General features: G+C 32.4%; 1 protein-coding gene across 1 annotated transcript in view; it reads right to left on the bottom strand.

Moving 5' to 3' along the window:
* Positions 1-14,546: 14,546 nt before the first annotated feature.
* The window catches only part of Ipo9 (Importin 9), an 87,566-nt gene continuing 80,829 nt past the window's right edge, over positions 14,547-21,283 (bottom strand). Inside the window, exons 24-25 of the mRNA XM_076476947.1 lie at positions 19,499-19,595; positions 14,547-15,966 (exon numbers count right to left, since the gene is read on the bottom strand). Of these exons, the coding sequence (XP_076333062.1) occupies positions 15,776-15,966; positions 19,499-19,595 (288 nt within the window). The 3' untranslated portion in view covers positions 14,547-15,775. The remainder of the gene's footprint in view (positions 15,967-19,498; positions 19,596-21,283) is intronic.

Here is a 21,283-nt window from a genome sequence, read left to right as displayed (position 1 = left end):
TACTGAAATTGAACAGTTTGTAATATTCGAAATCTATAAACGTTCTTGATCAAATACCTGTAGTTTTCCGAATAATAAGCGTTAACCACAAGTATAGCTTCAGAGACTTATAGTATACTGACTGTAGCTAACCAACAATATATTCTATTATTGTCTCTCGGCCAGCTTTTTACCAATCATGTGAGATTCTCGACCGTTCAACCATGTTCGAAGACACCTAGTATTTTCGTAAACTATATGTTGTTAATTTTTACTCCCCAGAATCTTCTACAAATTTCGAGAACATGCAGGACTTACGCAATACACACCCAACAAGATACGTCACGTGCATCAAACTGAAACAAACGTACGTATTGAAATAAGTGTATAACAGTAAATCTGTCACACATAATAAATTGAAGGATCGTCCTATATAAATTATAACACGTGACATGTCGAAGGTGGCTACCTTTTTAATAGAAAACGCTGTAACACAACACGTGTCCTTACATTGACTCAAAAACATCCATGCAGAGCCCTAAGTCGAGATTTTGTTTCAAGAATCAATATAACTGCACATCAAAATGCGTCATACATTCTGTTGTTTGCTCGTTTTGTGCAAAATTATGCATAGGAGAAACCGGTAGATTATTAGTAGAACGTGACACGGATAAACCAGTTACCAGGCGCTTCAATTTGCATGACCATATTTTTGACCATTTCAAAATACTTGTTCTGAAAATGGCTAGTTTAATACAACAAAAACAACAAAAAACATAACCGCAAATTACAAGGAAACGAAATCATTTTTGATCTGAGAACTTTCCACTAAGTGAACGTTTTATTTTATTGTAATCTTTCTCGTTTCAATTCTACCCTCTCTTAAAAGTTTCAAAAGTGAATTATGTATCTACCTATTCATTTTTTCACTATAATACATATATAATCATATATATATGTGTGTATGCGTACGCATGTGTTTGTATGTGTGTGTGTCTATATATAAAAATTCCTATTGTTTAACAGTTTGTAAGAATTGTTATACATGTTTAATACTTATATTGTCACGCTACCTTCGATTCAGAATGTTTTCTTTTACGGATTTACTGTTCAGTTATTGATATTTGAAGAAAGGCATTGCCTGAAACGTTGTATCAACAATAGTATATTAGTATAATAGTATATAATAGTATATATTATATATATTATATATATATAAATCTGTTGTTAACTTCTTGGTGACTTGACCTACGACATTTTTCTTTTTATCTCTTTCAACGACAACTGGCTCGGCATGGCCGAGTGGTTAAGGCATTTGACTCGTAATCTAAGGGTCACGGATTCGAATCCCTATTGCATCAAACATACTCGCCCTTTCAGCCGTGGGGGCGTTATAATGTTACAGTCAATTCCACCGTTCGTTGGTAAAAGAGTAGCCTAAGATTTGGTGGTGGATGGTGATGACTAGCTGCCTTCCCTCTAGTCTTACACTACTGTATTAGGGACGGGTAGTGCAGATAGCCCTCGTGTAGCTTTGCGCGAAATCCAACAAATAAAATCAACAACAAGTACACATAATTTCCTATGCAGTTTTATACCACGTTACAACAATACATAATTTAGTAATTACTTACATCACTTATGTGTTTTGTTTCAAATTAAGGATATTTTATTACAATTTACAATTTGAATAATTGCACTACTGATCGAAACGTCGTGCTCTTTCTAAAAACAAATCTTATTTACTGTAAAAGCTAAACTGAAAATTGTAATAAAATTACTTGTGGGTTAGAAGTTACTAAGTTGTAAGCGGCTAATATATATCTGTATCCCTGCATGCTTTAAATAAACATAAAACCCTATGGTCTAATGTTTCTTTCATTTACACTGGACAATCACTTCGACACTGTAAGCGATCATCAAATTTTTCAGTTTAGAACAAATAATGTGATAACTGCACAAGTTCTGTGGTTAATATCAAAAAATAAAAAAAATTCACATGGCTGTTATATCAGACTCATTTGCTTGGCTAAGAAAGTAAAAACAAAACGTTAATTAGTGATGGTACCTATAAGAATGTGTACCTTATAAAATATCAACAAAAGTAAGTTTCCGAATGATGCAAACTTTTAGCTTCAATTCATATGGATATTTGTCAGTGATGGTAGGCCAACTAGATCGAATAGATGCATCGGATTTAAAGTAAAGGATAAAACCATGGTAATTAATTTCGGTCCTATCCGTTATTTATTAATATGCTTATCAAATAGCTAGTATTTAAGTATGCAAAGTTTAACCAAAGAGAATATTGCATTACTGGGACTAAAATACAACGGTCTAACATTTTCTTCATCTTGCCTTAGTGATGTAATAATGTAAGAAATAAACTACATAAGAAATCCGGTATTATCAAAAGAGTAACTATTGATATTATTTCTACGACACTTTATGACAAATTCAATAAACACAATGATTACAATTATAAATCAAGTTTGAACTATGGTAACTTGATGTTAGCCTAGGTGAAACGGTTACTCGACCTGTTGTGAAAAATGAAGTTATGTGTATACAAATGTTAAAGATTAATTTTATTTTTCACTTGAGGTGAAACTGAAAAGATAATATGTGGCGTAGAGGCATATTGTATTCTTTGATTGGCCGTACCCTCTACTGTGGACTACAGTTTTATTTATTCAATGTATTCTTTGATTGGCCCTACCTTATACTGTGGCCTTCAGTTTTATTTATTCAATGTATTCCTTGATTGGCCGCACCCTCTACTGTGGACTACAGTTTTATTTATTCAATGTATTCTTTGATTGGCCGTACCTTATACTGTGGCCTTCAGTTTTATTTATTCAATGTATTCTTTGATTGGCCGCACCCTCTACTGTGGACTACAGTTTTATTTATTCAATGTATTCTTTGATTGGCCGTACCCTCTCCTGTGGACTACAGTTTTATTTATTCAATGTATTCTTTGATTGGCCGTACCTTATACTGTGGCCTTCAGTTTTATTTATTCAATGTATTCTTTGATTGGCCGCACCCTCTACTGTGGCCTACAGTTTGATTTATTCAATGCTCATCAGAACAGTTTGATTAGCAAACGTCATAGATTTTCTTTTCCATTTCATCTCTGGTGAAAACGAAAATAACACTTAAACACATACACGGCATCATCAAAAAGTTGGTCCCCTGCATAATATCGAACAAAAAATTCGACGAAACGTTACAACATTATTCACATATTCAAATTAATTTAGGTTACTATATGATAGACTAAAATGGACTCAAAACCCCTAAAGAGCTACTTTTAATTAATAGATTTGTTTTTTGTTTGTTTGTTTTTGGAATTTTGCACAAAGCTACTCCAGGGCTATCTGTGCTAGCCGTCCCTAATTTAGCAGTGTAAGACTAGAGGGAAGGCAGCTAGTCATCACCACCCACCGCCAACTCTTGGGCTACTCTTTTACCAACGAAAAGTGGGATTGACCGTAACATTATAACGCCCACACGGCTGGGAGGGTGAGCATGTTTGGCGCGACTTCGGCGCGAACCCGCGACCCTCAGATTACGAAGCGCACGCCTTAACGCGCTAGGCCATGCCAGGCGTTATTAATTAATAGGAATTTATCGGTACGTTATTGTTAATTGATACTAAAATCTCACAATAAAATCTACAATTTCAACTTGGGCAAGTAAAACATTGGTAAAAGCGTGTTTTGTTGATTACCATCGTCGTATAGCATCTTTGTTTTAACAATGTAATACAATAACAATTTCGAAGGCAAAAATTAACTATATCAGTATTATATGTGTAATATAATATGACGATAATAATTCAAATCAAATCATTCTTTACTACCTCAATAAGAAAATTATACAGCAGAATATATCCTAAGTTAAACCTTTTGTTGTATGCTGCTGCCGAACCAAACCTGTTGTCTAATAAAATTAAAAAATAAAGTTCTTCAGGCCATTTGGGTTACGACATACAGTTTTATTGAAAACAATATATATATATACATATATATTTATCGGTTTAACTTCCGATCCTCTTCAGAAGTATTCAGCCTTGTTCAGTAGGTTTGAATACAGCCAAAATGTGAACCAAATATAGAAATATGAAATACACTTTATATAAAATAATCAACATATAAAAGTAATCTAAGTGTGTTTTAGTATAGAGCTAGGAAAACGATTATGGTAATAAAAATCTCTTCCAGAGTACCAAAATTAATTACACTAATCTCGGCTGTCCAATCCATTCACCCATATACACTCAAATTTATGAAATTGTTTACTTAAATATTTAATGTAACTATATAAAATGTTTTAACGTGTGCACTTTGACCACTCCTCCTATATGCTCAGGATTAAATATCACGCTATTAAAAATACAAAAAAAATCGAGATTTTCTGTATATTATAAACGGAAAAGATGTAAATGAGGATAATGTGCAAAAACTATGAAACCTTGGGAGACTAGTGTGCATCACAAGACCCTTTTAAAAATTGTATCACCTTTTGCCAGATATTTGCCTAATTTTTCTCGGCTTTTTCGTTGTTCGGCTAAAAATTCGTCGCGACAAAAAAGTATTTATTTTTCTCTGACAAGTTAAAGAATCTAAGCTGTATAGAAAAAGTTGAAAAAAGTTATAGTTTTGATGTATATTATCCTATATTCGCGTTGTTAAAGTGACGTAAGAAATGAAGTAGTAGACATGATTTATTAGTTACACTTGAAACTTAAGTAATGACCTGTTTTGATCATAGTAGTAACGAGAGTGAAAAGAAAACTGTCTTAGATACTTATGAGCAGACATGTTAAAATTTTGGAAGGATTAACCCCTAAACAATATGAAGTGCTCAGTATTGTAAGAGAGAACGGGTATATTTGATGGTAGGCCAGTAGCTCGAGTAGCTTTGTGCGAAATTCAAAACAAACAAACAAACCTATCTCTACCAGCTCGTTTGCGTCGTACACGTAAAAATGATATCTTTAAGCAAATATTTAAGACTATTTCTGAGTTTCCACATTTAATTTGTTATTTTGTCACTAGATATGTGGTATTGTCTTTATATATTGCATTTCATTTAAATACTTAAGTGTATAAATATATATTGGTAAAAGAACTTCCTTTGTTTTGTAAGCTAAACTTTTTTCACTTCTCCAAATTTTAATTTATATTTTTGAAATCAGCATTATAAACTACATTTATTTATTTTTCTTCAATTTGAATGCGGTGCATGAACCAGGAAAGATCCAAAGACTGAATTTTTTAAAAGATGCGGTGATATATATCTGTAGCTATTAAGATATAAAATAGTAATACTAAGAATGTTAACTGTAATGTAATATATACTATCCTACCACAAAGTCATGAGACACGGATAGTTATTAATAAAACATGTCTTTATTCCTAGAAATCAACAGTGTGTCTTTGGACTTAATGTCTGCTTCAAAGCGACGTGAAAGAGTGTATATTAATCTCTGGTAGAAAGGTGGTGGTATTTTGCTCCACCTTTAAAAAACGCGTAAGCTCCAGTACTGAAAAGGGTTATTATGGTCTGGTCCTAATTTTGCGTTATAGTTCATGCCAAAGATTTTCTATCGGACTGAGGTATTACTCTCTTCAAACCACGTTTTCACAATCATTGTTCTGTGACATAAAATATTATCATGTTGAAAGGTGAAATGGCTGATATCATAAAACGACCACAATGTAAAACATACAGAATTGTTCAGATCATTAATGTAGGGCTCAACATGGACCCATGAATTGCAGCCAGTAGATCTAGTTCATATCACAAGAACCACTCTCTGATCGTGATACTGCCATCTTCAAACTTCACTGTTGGAACAAGAAACTCAGGAAATAAGCATTCTCCAGGCATCCTACATATCCAAATACGTTCATCAGAGTGGATAACTGTATAGCGTAACTTGTCGCTCCACAGGACTTATTTCCATTGATCCTAGAAACAGGTTCGGTGTGCCTTTCTCCATGCCCATCAACGGTATGCATTTGTTATCAATGGATATGAGCTGCATCTATTCCAAGAAATTTCATGAAACTCAATTCTCGACGTGTCTTACAGGATTGCCTTGGCAAACACAGATTCTCTAGAGTCTGATGACGTACCAAGTTTACTTAAGAAACGTCAGCTCCTATCAATCACTATTTTATGCCTACCTGGTCGTTTCTTGGGCTCACTTTCACATGCTGACTTCCATTTCTAATCGTTGGAAGTGGCACGTAAATCATTTTCCCCAAATGACATCCAATTATTCTTCTCGTCAAAAACTATTTTAACCCTTACATTGTACTCATTGTTCGAAGTACAGATTCGAAAAAAACTTCTGAATGAATGAATAAATCCATGGCAGGTGCTTCGGTTTAACATTATTTGACCTTAAACAGAAGCTTAGGGACAAATATCTCCGAGGGTACTCAGAAATTTCTTTCTCTTCGACCCGCTCCCGAGTTAATAAAACCAAGGAAGCTAAAATGTGATAAAGCAACTTGATAAAAACAATTAATGGTCATTGAGAACTGAATTAAGTTTGAACAAAAACAGAAGAGCCAAGGACAGGTAGCACAAAATCAACAACCGATATGGGACTTAAGGTCCTTCAGGGCGGCTAGGGACCTATATATCTAATGCCTAGAGTTGGATGTGGGGAGAAACGGGAGAACCCCCAGAAACCTCACTTTCACTAGCTGGCACCAATATTTGCCAGATCGTGCCCGATTAAACTTTTCTGATTGAAGAAGGGAAGAGACAGTGTCTTGAGGGATTAATGTTTCTTAAAGTCTATCCTGGTATGTAGATCACTCATTCAAAGTTTCTGATGCGTGGCGGACTTTCACCGTCATCATCATCACTCGACGAGGAGTGACAGAACAAGAAGTTCTGAGTTTTTAGGGTATCAGCTTGAATGAACTGATCGGAGGTTGAGACTATTTTCGTAAAAAGAGTTGTCTGACTCCCTAAAGTTGGAGGGTAAACCCGTTTTTAAATGCGCACTTGATTTGCGGTTACAAGTGTCTGAATTGGCATGAGGAAGAGGTCTAATACGCCGTTGCTTTTCGGCCTTAAAATAAAAAAAGATAGTATGAAACGCCATTATTTAGAATGGCGTCGGAAGCGAATTTTGTAGTAGTAACTAGTTTCACAAAATGAGTTGGCAAGCCTGTAGTTTTAACGTAAATTCTATGGACGGCATGAAGCATGGCTTTAAAATTTCTCTTGGTTGAGTAAACCGCTTCTCACCTTTATAAGCCAAACTATTTACATATTTCATTGTTACAATCAGAGGTGTCTCACGAATAGGGTCGCATTGCGACAGGGCTCCAAGCGATGAGGGGTTCCTTCTGACAAACCGGACCGTCAGTTTAAGTCCCTCACATTTGCGATAAAACTTCATATTTGTTCTATTCTTATACAATAAAGGACTAGATAAGGGGTTAACAACTCCATGGCTACTGGCCACATGTGGCCAGATCGAGTTTAGGAATCAACTTTTTCAATCACTTGTTTTGTTATCGCACATTTGGTAATCAGCAACTGCACTGTCTCATGTCATCAGTAATGTCGAGTGCTCCATCACTGCCACATACTTCGCCCATTTTGTAACGCCAGTCTGATTTAGATGTTTAATATCGAGTGTGCGTTGTTTTGCATGCGTTTTCAAACATATTTTTATTGTGCAACTTTCGAGTGTTTAAATATATTTTGTTTTTAATCCCAGAAAATAAAAATACTTTAATTAATTCTGGCATTACTGCCGAAAAGAGAATGGCACGTGACTGGAAAAACGTGAAACTAGAATTTAATGAAAGTTGGGAGTTGACATTTGCAGTGATTGAAACAAATAATAAGCCAGTGTGTTTTTTGTGTAACAAAATTTTTAGGAATAATAAAAGCAACACTTTAACAATCTTCACAACGAATTTGATGTAAAATTTCTAGTTGATAGTAAAAATCGTATGAATGAAATTAACCGTCTGAAAGCACAACTTCACGAACAAAAGAAAAGCCTAAAATTTTTTATCATCGATAGAACTAGTTACGTTAGCCAGCTATAAAGTAGCTTGGATTCTAGCTATAAAAAAAAGAAATAATTTTCTGATGCTAAACTAGTAAAAGAAATATTGATTGTAATCATTGAAACTCTGTTGGAGAATTATGATTGAAAAATAAAAGATGATATTCTTCAAAAGGTAAATAATTTGCAATTAAGTCGAAGAACAATAGTCCGTAGAATGCTAGAGTAAGTGAAACACATAGAAAATCAGTTGTTTGAACAACTAAAAGACTGTTAGTATTTTCTTTAGCACCAGATGAGTCAACAGATGTTAGTGACACCGCACAGTTGATAATTTGGGTTCGATATGTAACTTCAGATCTTCAAGTGAGAGAAGAAATGCTTGACCTGTGTGGATTACGAGATTGAACATGTGGAAAAAACATCTTTGAAAAATTTCTTGAAATGTCAAAAAAATTCAATCTGAATTTTAAAAAAATTGGTTTCTGTCACAACATAGGGTGCTCCTGCCATTACTGGGGCGAAATTAGGATTTCTGCCTTTTTAAAGTAGCATTTAATTGAAAATAATGTGAAGTCCACACTACAATCTTTCCATTGCATTTTACATCAGGAAAAGTTTGTTGAGTCTTTGAAGAAAAGCAGTGACTGTACTTTTGATGATCTTACTGATTTTGCAAATCTAAAATGGTTATGTAGAGGAAAAGTCTTGGAACTATTTACTTCTTTATTTCCTCAAATAAAAGAGTATCTTGTTGAAGAAGGTAAGATTGAAAATTTCCCTGAAATTGAAACTTTGTCATAGCAGTATGATTTGCACTTTCTGTGCGACGTGATGGCTCACTTGAATAATCTGAATACAAAGCTTCAAGGATGAGGTAAAATAATAAGTGGTTTGGAATTTCGCACAAAGCTACTCGAGGGCTATATGTGCAAGCCGTCCCTAATTTAGCAGTGTAAGACTAGAAGGAAGGCAGCTAGTCATCACCACCCATCGCCAACCCTTGGGCTACTCTTTTACCAACGAATAGTGGGATTGACCGTCACATTATAACGCCCCCACGGCTGGGAGGGCGAGCATGTTTGGCGCGACTCGGGCGCGAACCCGCGCTCCTCAGATTACGAAGCGCACGCCTTAACGCGCTAGGCCGTGCCAGGCCATAAAATAATAAGCGAACAATAAGCTTATTCAGGAAATTCAGTTAAAGCTAAACCTCCTTGCGGAATAATTACAAAAGAATAATTTGACACATTTTGTTTGTTTTTGAATTTCGCGCAAAGCTATTCGAGGGCTATCTGCGCTAGCCGTCTCTAATTTAGCAGTGTAAGACTAGAGGGAAGGCAGCTAGTCATCACCACCCACCGCCAACTCTTCTTTACCAACGAATAGTGGGATTGACCGCACATTATAACGCCCCCACGAGTGAAAGGGCGCGACGGGGATGCGAACCCGCGACCCTCGGATTACGAGTCGCACGCCTTAACACGCTTGGCCATGCCGGCCCCAACACATTTTGCAAAGTTGAATAGTTTTCTAGAAAATAATAAGGGCTCTGATTTCTCTTATGCTAAAGATGATCTCTATGTAAACTGGATCAAAAATCTATCTCAAAAACTTGAATCACGTTTCTCCGAATTTAAAAATTTGGAATTGATATTTAAATTTTTGCATGATCCATTTCAATTTGACTTAGGAAATTTCAGTAAGAAAATTACATCTTTTTTTGTCTTTGGAAAAGTGTGGATTTTAAGATGAGATGCTTACCTTGCAAAGTGTAAAGCACATTAAAGGTAAATAAAATGTTCTATAAGAGAGATGCGGCTCACTATTCTGATAAAAGAGTCTTCCAAATTTATAAATAACAATTTCAAAATTATTTTTCACGTTTGGATTCACGTGCGTATGTGAGTCAATATTTTTTATGCAAGATTTTCTCAAGACCAGATACAGATCTCAGCTTACTGACATAAATTTAGAGACAGAACTGGGATGCTCATTGAGCATAGATATTAAGCCAAATTTCATGAAACTTGTTCATGAGAACCCCCATCAATTTTCACATTCAAGGTTAATTAAAATGCAATTATTTTGATTAAATTAACATCTTTATTTTTCTCTTTTGAATAGTATGGCTAACGTTGTTTTCATTAGCCTCAGTTGTGGTCACTATACTGTGAAAGATAAGTTGGCCAACGCTGAACTAGATTAATTTGACTGACCTCGTAATAACCACTATATATTTTAAAAAATCTAAATTACCATTTTATCTTTCTAAAATTACTTCAAATTGTAGCATGAAACAATTTTTTACAACGAATAATCTAAAATTTCTTTACCTTAAACAACTTTTTATAATTAAATTTTGTTTTATTACTCTTTGGACCTTGATTTCTAAAATTTCCGCCGTAAGAAGTGTCAAAATTTACGGTAACTTGAAGCAAATGTTACGCTAACCAAATGATGATACATAAAGCTTGTTGCTACTCGTAAGGGCCTGGCATGGCCAAGCGCGTAAGGCGTGCGACTCGTAATCCGAGGGTCGCGGGTTCGCGCTAAACATGCTCGCCCTCCCAGCCGTGGGGGCGTATAATGTGACGATCAATCCCACTATTCGTTGGTAAAAGAGTAGCCCAAGAGTTGGCGGTGGGTGGTGATGACTAGCTGCCTTCCTTCTAGTCTTACACTGCTAAATTAGGGACGGCTAGCACAGATAGCCCTCGAGTAGCTTTGTGCGAAATTCCAAAAAAACAAAACAAACAAGCTACTCGTAAGCTGTTAGTTGTAGTGAATGTAGAACGTATAAAAAATATTATTATTAACATTATATTTATTTATCTTACCTAATATTACCTTATCTAACTTTTCAGGCTTTTAACGTGACTACTCGTATCTGTAAGAAGTAATTTAGTTGGGTTATTACTATGCTAGCTCCTAATGTTTACTAAACGTCTCGCACCTGTAGATGGCTTAGGTAACTGAACCGAAAGCTTGTGCATTAATTTAAAAAAAACTGAAAAAAAAACGTGGTGAATAAACTTATATAGCCTTAAAGTTTCTACATTTTTAGTTACTTTTACAATAATGTTTTTGAATTTCGCACAAAGCTACTCGAGGGCTATCTGTGCTAGCCGTCCCTAATTTAGCAGTGTAAGACTAGAGGGAAGGCAGCTAGTCATCACCACCCACCGCCAACTCTTGGGCTACTCTTTTACCAACAAATAGTGGGATTGACCGTATCATTATAACGTCCCCACGGCTGTGAGGGCGAGCATGTTTGGCGCGACGGGGATGCGAACCCGCGACCCTCAGATTACGAGGTCGCACGCCTTAACACGCTTGGCCACCAATAATAAATAAAACATGTACAAGAAAAACGAGAAATATATCACTCACCTGTGTAGCTCTTCTGGATTTTTTTTTCCTTCTGTGTTACCCCTACTGTTTTTTATCAATTTTACTAGTCCACAAAATACTTTTAAAGTAAATAATGCAGGAATAACGCAAAATACTTTCTGATGCAAAGCTGCAAGTAAAAAATGAAACTACTGCTTTGATGAATAAACTGAGAATGTTAGATATTGATTTTACGATAGTGTTTCGGTATAATATTCTTCGAAAATCTAATGCTGCGTTATGTTTCAAACAGCCCCTTAATTTGTCTACCGCTGGTAAGCTTATTAAGTTCACTGAATATTTTTAAATATGCAAATTCACTTTGCGAAGAATTATGTGGAACCGAAATTCAAGCTTACTAGCTCTTAAATCTAGTAGAAGAACTGTTTGAAATGAGATTTCTACAAAGGAAAAAGAAAGCTGGAAAATGATGAGACTATGAGAAATAAATTAGTTTATCTGGAACTTAAAAGTTTCGCGTAAAAAATATTATACTGGTAGTTTACAAAGTTAAAAATACTTTTAGAAAATCGGGTTACTGCATATAAAGCAATAGAAGTGAAATTTGGTTTTCTGTCTAATTCCGAAAGTTTAAATGAGACGGGACATTTTTTGCTGCAGTTAAAAGATCTAGACAGATATTTTCACGATGAAATGTTTTTTTTGTTTTTTTAATTTCGAGCAAAGCTGCACGAGGGCTATCTGCCATAGTCGTTTCTAATTTAGTAATGTAGAACTATAGGAAAGGCAGCTAATCATCATCACCCACCGCCAACTCTGGGGCTACTCTTTTACCAACGAATAGGGGGATTGATTATCAAATTGTAACGTTCCCACGGCTAAAAGGGCGAGCGAGATAACGGGGATTTAAACCCGCGACTCTCGGGTTATCCACCTGGCCATGCCGGGCCCCGATGAAATGGTACTCCGCCAGACAATGCATCAAAGCAATCATTAAAATGAGAAAAAAACTCGAATCTGTTCTTCCTAATGTCAACGTGGTATTAAGGCTATGTTTGTGCCTACCGCCACAAATTGCAGTGCAGAAGCTTTTTCTATAGTGTAAAAAAATATTTGCATGCTTCGATGTTAAATACACACTTAAGTGCTCACAATAGAAAGAACATTACATAGGCAACTAAATCATGAACATATAATTCAAAATTCCTCTTCCGCAAAAGCAAGGAAAGACTGAAATAAAGTAATGTTTTGGCATGCTTCCGAAATGTTTTACAAAAACTATATATATTTTTTTATGTACCTAATTCATTCTTACTTGCCATGTTGTACAAATTAATAATTATTATTGAAATAATTTAATTTTAATTTATCATTCTTAAAAGTTAGATGCATCATATCCTGATTCATTTCACATAATTAACTCAAATTCTGTATTAACTTAATACGAATTAATTATAATTGACTTAAACTCTCCTTATATCCTATTCAAGGAGGCCTCACAAAAATAAGCGAGGCAGGGCCTCAAACTACTTTAATGCGGGCCTGCCCTTATCTTTTGGCAGGATAATCATAGCCACTTACGATTATCATCATACGAAAACAGACTAAGATCCTTAACATAAAATTGTTTTCTCTTGAAGAAAGAAGAATCAGAGGAGATATGATTAAATTGTTTGATATTGTGAAAGAAATCAATAATGTAGATGCATCAACATTTGTCATATTTAACAACGGGAATTATGGAGAATTATTGAACTAGGAAACACAAATATAGATTTAGGCATAGCAGAAATCGTCGTCAGATAAAACAATTTTATTTTTTAAAAAATAGGGTAGTTGGTCTGTGGAAGTGGTTACCTTTCGAAGTTGTGGAGGCAGCAAGCTTGAAATACATAATACTAAATGCTGGTTTTTAATTTATTTGTTTAATAGTTTTAGCCTAGATGTTTTGTTGTTTTTCAAAATTCGCGCAAAACCATACGAGGGCTATCTACGCTAGCCGTTCCCAATTTTGCAATGTAGTCCAAAACTTAGGTGGGTTTTATAGTGGCCTTTTGTTCTTACTAGCAGCATAATACCAGAAAATAAGCTAGTTTTAAATCTGCGGGTGTTGTTGATAATAATAACAATCAGTAATTCGTTATGTATATCGGTATGAGTCAGTTCCTGATAGGAATAATTACAACCTCAATAAAGATGAAGGGAAAGTGAAGCGCACGGTTATAACAAAGTAGTGTCAGATGCTGTCTGCAACAATTTGCTATTTCTATTCTTCACGAAAACGTGAATTAAAGTAGAGATGAAGTAGAGGCTTAATCTGTTCTTTCGCTACTCCACCACACTTCACTATATTAACCTCTGGGCCTTTCTCACTCCAAACCTGAAGAAAGGCATTTAATAATACATTGTATCAATACTGCTGTAGTATTGTAAGAACTTGTAAATATTATTGCCATTGTTAGTGATGAGGATTAATATGTTACTCTTCTTGTTTATATTTTAACTGATTATTAATTATTTAAATTTCTTTCATTAACTGTTTAATTATATACTTTTATGGCCCAAATATTTATTTTTACAAAAATAAGATGTGTAACTTACAACTGGAATGAAGATTCACAGCTGACCACAGTGCACTATACTTGTTTTAAATATCAAAAAAAGATGTAACTATGATAAATATTTAGTTAGCAGGTACATTTATACAAGTAAACAAAATAAATTCGAGATTTATAAAATTTTAGGGTCCTTTTAACTCGCCATTTAGAAACTGTGGCATTGTGTCAAAATTTACCGTTCAGTATTATAAGGTGGACCAAATTTCTGATAATGATTATGTTACAATTTTTTTTATGTTTCATCAAAAATTAAGCCTGTAACGTACAGGCCTTATATAGTCCTTTATTGATTATACCATATAACACACTACACCTGTGCATCACAGGTTATATTTTCAATTTTACCTTTGGTATAAAGAAATCTGTAGTATCAGAATAACATGAGATTTTATATTACTAAATTTATTTTTAAACTTTGTACCAACAGCACCTGATATTAAAAAAAAAAGATTCTCATTTATCATAAACCTACTGTTTTCATGACTTATAAAAAATTAAATGGATTTTGTAACAAGTTAAAAAAAGCAATAACTCAGAAGAAAAACATACTTCCATGTTTAATTCATTTGAAGTTTGGTTTGAACACTTATTTACAGAAGGTATGAATATTTAAAATCATATAACCAGCAATACAAAACATCGAGCAATCCTGACTGGATTACAACTAACCTTTATTTCTAACCTTATCATATATCTTTTGATTAGAAAACACATTCCTTATATAACTGTGTGATCAAAATAAATACCTTTTACTTCTCTCTGAATGAAAGTTTATGTTCAATCACATTTATGTATTATAGGTTAATGCTAACTTTAGATATTATTGGTTATTACCATTCTGATTCACAAAACTGGAAGTAAAAAAAGGCTTTGTGTTGTGTCTGGAAACATACTATGTAGATATAATTGAGATACAGTCTTGTCTTCTTGATAAGAAAAAACATGAGGCATGATTAATTATAACACAGAAATTATCATAGTAATGTTCAAAGCTACAGTCATACGAGTAACTACCAAAATTAACTTTTTTTTTGCTACTTTCAATTAATTTGTTATTACTCAACTCTGCTCAGGATACTTACTGCACTGAAAAACTTTACCTGCAGATGTAGATTTGTTATTGAGAGATTGGGCAAAATTAAAGCTGAAGTCAACAAAAGTCGTAAAATTTAGTCAGGTCATGCAATCATTAGTGTTTATTTATGTATAAAAACATACCAAACTGCTCAAAATTGCCTGAAATATTACTTAAAATAATTCACTTGTTCATTAAGTTTTTCAAGCACTTTAGTTTTATATATGCACACCCAAATTCAAAGTAATTTACAAGTTTATGCATAATTATTAATATTGCATTAAAAACTAATAAGTACAATATTAATATTACTGAATACAAATATAATTATTTATAAACAGTCAGTTTTAATGTAGGTAGTAAATTACTTTTTGCTATGAGTAATATGAATCTTGGACTTGATTATTATACAAAATCATGTACCAGTGAGTTTTCACCAAAGCAATGTCAAAAATACAGTTTTCTCTATAGTGTGATATACATTACAATCAGTTATTATTTTGTTTCAATTAAATCTATTAAAAAACTTCAATACTTTTAAATTTTATAACTTTTGTTAATATATTTTACACAAGAAATAAATTTTTACTTCTATACAACTATCCAAAAACACAACAAAATTGTTTTTTACTCAACAGAAATGTTATTTTGTACAGGAAAAAAAAAGTAACTTTCACTAGATTATCAAATAACCTAAATGGATATTCCTGCTAGTTGGAGCACCTGTCTCTCCTGAGGGGTATGATGTTGAGAAAAAGTGGAATAATAAGGCTGTTGAGCTAACAACTTGAGAAACTGTGTTAAATACTCTTGTAAGTTTACATGGTAAAGAGAGTCAGCCAAGGCATCTGGGTCTTCTTCATCTTCATCTTCAATGTCATATCCTACAATAAACACATTATACACAAGGCATTTCTGGAACATAAATTTCAGTGTAATTCCATCATTTTCAGACATCATACTTTACATTTTCATAAAGTTTAAGAAAGGAAATATACACTAAATAAATAAGAAAAAACGTCCATAAGTATTAAAGAAATGCCACTTATCAAACATGTAAAAATACAGACTTTACCAAAGATAAAATATTAAGTTATTAGAACTTAAAAGTTTAGAGCAGCCCACACAGTATCTTGATGAAAATTCATTACTTTAACAATCACAAAGTCTAAATTTCTCATTTTACTCTTCCAACCTTGATTATAGAGATAATATGTAGAGTTTACTAGAGAATTGGATATCTACTCTATTTTCAGTTTTAAAACAATTTTGTTTCTTTGCTTTAGAGTTTTCACACAGAGCTAAATGAAAATTATCTAACACCAAGCTGATACACTAGAGGAAGGTTGTCAAAAAACACTTCTGTGAATGAATAGTGGGATTTTACCACCATGTTTTAACACAATATACTCACAGCCATTTAGTGGACATTTTAAATATATAAAATGCATATACACATGTACATAAGACATCATTTGGTTTATTTCTTACCAAATTATAGAAAAGCAGTATTAGATTAACATTATTCATTACACTTAGAAGCTTTCAACAAAAATTATTATTTTTACATGTCGGAAAACCTGTCAGGAGCAGTTAACTCCTGCAATATTTTATCCTTCTATGGTAAATGTCAGTTTCAAAAAGATGTACCAGCAGGATGACTGATCTTTAGAAATGTATACAAAAGATACTGCAATGTTTATAATGTTTCATACAGCACCAAGAGTCAATATTACAAGACATTATACAAATATTCTAATTGAAACATGTAATAGTAAATGGTAAACTATTCCAAACTAAGCACCACCGCTATGTATAGAAGACTATAATTGTTTACACTGTTTTAAAACAGAATCTCTCTCTCTTTACACAGATACACATCAATTGGTTAGCTATCACAGCACACATTAAAAAAGTATGCATTAAACAAAGCTAATGCAAAATGGCCATAGAAACAGGATAATATTAAAGTATGAATGTTTAAACTTCTAAATTATCCTGTATTTACAATATTTATGTTTCACTTTTGTGTTATTCTTCAAAATTTGTTTGTTACCAGTCTCTGAAGTCTGTAAGTTTAAAAACAGATATTTTCTGTTTCAATACTAGTTTGTTAGTTTGTTTTTATCTTGTTATATTTTGCCAGTTTGATTGATCAATACTATTTTTTTAATTTAGAATTACTATTTTCTACTCAATTCTCTCAGCACTCATTACCATTTGTACTTGTTATAGTTTACATACTAAGTTTCAGTACATTAAGTGTATGTTCATAAAATTTGCTAGATTCTTAGTAAACATTACAAGGCTTTTGTGCACAAAAAAAATCATATTTCTTTTAATAAAGTATTTTACTAATATTTGTCTGTAGCAATAGCAATCATTCATTTTAAAACTAGTACGAGTTCAAAATGATTTTCATTTTAAGATTAAAAATACTTTTTTTGTCTCAAATATCTCAAATTTTGTTTATGTAACTTCTAAAACCTCTTAAATATATATTTTTTCTCAGTAACACCTTATGTTATTACCTTTATTACTTAGTTATTCAGCCAGTAGATATCTCAAATATAATAAAAAGAAAAATTGTAAAATCAGAAATAAAATTAGTAATTGTGTCCTTTTTCCTTCATTATTAATCACAAAATTTTAAAGTATGCACCCTGAGAGTTTTAACTGTTAAACATATCCGATATATTTTCTGCTTTTATTTTACTTTCAAGATCTAAAGTTAAAATACACTGTAAATAAAGCTCATATCTCCAACCGTTTTTGTGCATGTTAACTATGATACACCACCTTCAAGAGCAAAAAACACAATACAAAACAGGAATGTGTCATATGTGCCCTTGCTCCGAGAACACAACATTGGACTAAGTGGATTATGTTTCCTACAATACTAACAAAAGAAATTTACCAGGGTAATAAAACTGAAATTAAAATGTGTGAAAACATTTATTATATAGTTCACAACATTGGACTAAGTAGATTATGTTTCCTACAATACTAACAAAAGAAATTTCCCAGGGTAATAAAACTGAAATTGAAATGTGTGAAAACATTTATTATATAGTTCACAGTTTTGCTAGTCTAATAAACATTGTAGGTTCTGAGCCTCGCCAGTCTATTCACATTGTAGGTATTTCAGACCACTACTAATCTATTATTGTGGACTTTTGCAGTATATGAAGGTGTTATTTGGGCACATATAAAACTGACTACCCTCTTGTTTTAAATGGGGTATAATGTGGTTTTAAATTTAGCTTAATCTTCGACAATTAGAACACAAATGCAGCAGGATTAACTATGTATTGGCCTACAAAATATAAAAGTAAGTATAATACAAGTATACTGAAGAAAATTACAGTGATATTTCAGCTACAGTACATTCAATGTACATATGCATATCACTATTTAATCATTAACTTTTAAATTTTAGTTACATTTCTTGAAACTTGAATAAGTAAATGAGAAATACACTGATAAACATTGATTTTGAATATTACTCGTGTTGTGCTCATGCATCAAACGTGCTAAGCCTCTTTTAAACCTTGTTTAGTCTTGCAGGTGGAGGGTGTAGAGATAACTTTTGTAGGCTTCAAACATTAACTTATGAAAAATAAAAATTATCAAATTACTACATTAGTATCCTTAACATCTCTATAATTTAATAAGGTCTCTAAATAAAAAGTATGTTGGTTAAAAAAATCCCATCCCTATTCTGAGCAACAACTTATTGATCACACATCTACAGTTTTGGCAAAATTCTCACTTTTGCCTTCAAGCTACTTATAAACAACTGTCAAAATTATATAGAGAGGAAAAATTCTCTTTCTAGTGATTATAAACTTGAGCTTGTAGTAGATGGTACTAATTAAGAACTTTCAAATGACTGATTTAAATGGTAGAGCTACTTGTAGATTTGATAAATATATTGATATCTCAGCAAATCATAGTGAGGGAAGGTAATTGTTTTATATTTAGCTTGTCTATATCTCCAATTCAAGTTTGTAATTTGTTAGATATTTGTACATATTATATGGTGGGCATAATGAAATAGAAACTGAGCAATAAGACAACTGAACATGTTATGTGATGCACAAACAAAAACTATACTTTACATTTCCTTTTAAAGTAAGAAATTAAAACATACAATTTAAAATATTAACTACATTTTGATACCAATCTCATTGCTGTAAGTAGTAAGAATGTTATTTAATATGATTTTGAAAACAACATTCCAAAATGTCATGATGCATGCACTTTAATCTACTGGGGCAAAAGATTTAAAGAATGCTTAGGGACCATTTACTTATTTATATATGCTTAAGGTATTTTTTATTTGATTCTTTTAAAAACTATAAACAATATTCAACTATACATATTTTGTTCTGCACTTGTATAAGAGTAAAATACCTGCATAATCTGATGCTGGAGCAAACTGAGATAATATATTGGACAATGCTGAATTGGTATTCTCCTGATTTGCTTCTATGTCTTCAAAGTCATCATCCTGTTAATTCAAGAATAACACAAAAACTACTTATCTAAAATGAGACTCATATTAGACAGCATATCATAATGCTGAGTACCACACAGTACAAATAAAATGAATATCTTGTTTATTTATATAAACACATAATATAATAACAAAGTGTAAATTTCAAATCTGAAGATAAATTTTAAAAAAGTAGTACTAAAAACTTCTAATGTTAAACAGACATTTCAACAACTTTTGTACAGAGGTTAGTGTATGTTAGATCTTTTGCTCTAGAAGGAAAGACAGAAAACAAAGAAAGAGAAAAGCTCTTTTATTTATTGCTCATTAAAAATTAAAACCATTAGTAAATCTCCATCTCTTAACTGAAAAAGATTTAAGTAAACACAAACCCATACATACACAAACATACACACCTAATATACTAATTCCCTATAAAATAATTTTTTAGCATATCTAATAACATTTAGCATAAATAGAATTATTTTCTATCTCCACATTCAAAACCAGCTGACCAAAATCACTGTAATAATAATATTAGTCACAACTGTGATGACTTTAAGAAATATGTCTTGTTTTTAAGTAATCAGTTGAAGCAAGGTGTGCTGAAAAAGTGTTACAGTTGTGCTGTGTTTGCAAACTTTTGTAACCAAATATCTTTTTACTTACCAAGTTACATAAAACAAATAATTTATTTTTTAAACAACTTTTCATGTACAAATAGTGACATTAAATGTTAACTTCATTTATTCAAAATGTCAAATGGTTCACAATATCTGTTTCCATTCTATCAAAGCATCTTTATCTTTAAAGTACAGTTCTTTCTACTTAACCTCATTTTTTTAATTTTTTTTAATAAAGGGCCTTCAAATGTTTTGAATTAATAAGAACTCAAATTTAATGTTTTAAAGTTGTATACTTAGAACTGTTTCAATTGCAGCCCATTTTGTCAATGAGAACCATGAATAAAACATTATTTTATATTTTAAAAACATCATAGAAATACTACAGAACTATAGAGATTTGACAAGGAAATTACTACAAAATAACCTATAATTGAATAACAAAAAACTAAAATTATTATGTATATTTAGGTTGACATTTTACCCATGTAAAAACGTCTTTTGAAACTCTACATTTTATCTAATAATTAGACCACACATCAACAAATAAACTGAAAGTAAATTATAAAATGAAAACACATTTTGTAATCATTATTAAGTCATTTAAACCACCTAAATTAACCCCAAGCAGAACTTTGATTTTCTCTTTCTTGAGAGTTCCCTGGCTTCAGCTTTAATATTGATAAACTCCAATATTCAAACCTTACAAACATTTGAATGTTATAGTGAATTTTGCTTTGCTGACAAGCCCAAATACAACACTAATAAAGATTACACCTAGTAATAAACATATATTCAATATATTTTTGTACATATAGCTAAGAACTGACCAATATTACCAACAATCAGACAAAAGCAGTAATTTTCACAAGGTTCTCCTTTTTAAATTATAACATACAGCTTTAAACTTCCACTGCTGACACTGGAAATGCATAAATATTCAAAAGTGAAGAAATGATATTACAACCAGATTTAATATACAGACCCTTTGAACTGTAATTTATTACAAAACAAATGCTGATTTGCAAAGCCTCTTTCTGAAGTTATGAAAGGCAAAATTTTCTTTTCTTGAATTATGTT

The sequence above is a fragment of the Tachypleus tridentatus genome, chromosome 13 (assembly GCF_004210375.1).
Source record: "Tachypleus tridentatus isolate NWPU-2018 chromosome 13, ASM421037v1, whole genome shotgun sequence".
NCBI classification, from domain to species: Eukaryota; Metazoa; Arthropoda; class Merostomata; order Xiphosura; family Limulidae; genus Tachypleus; species Tachypleus tridentatus.
Note: the sequence above shows the minus strand (reverse complement) of the source record. Positions and strands in the feature narration are given on the sequence as shown.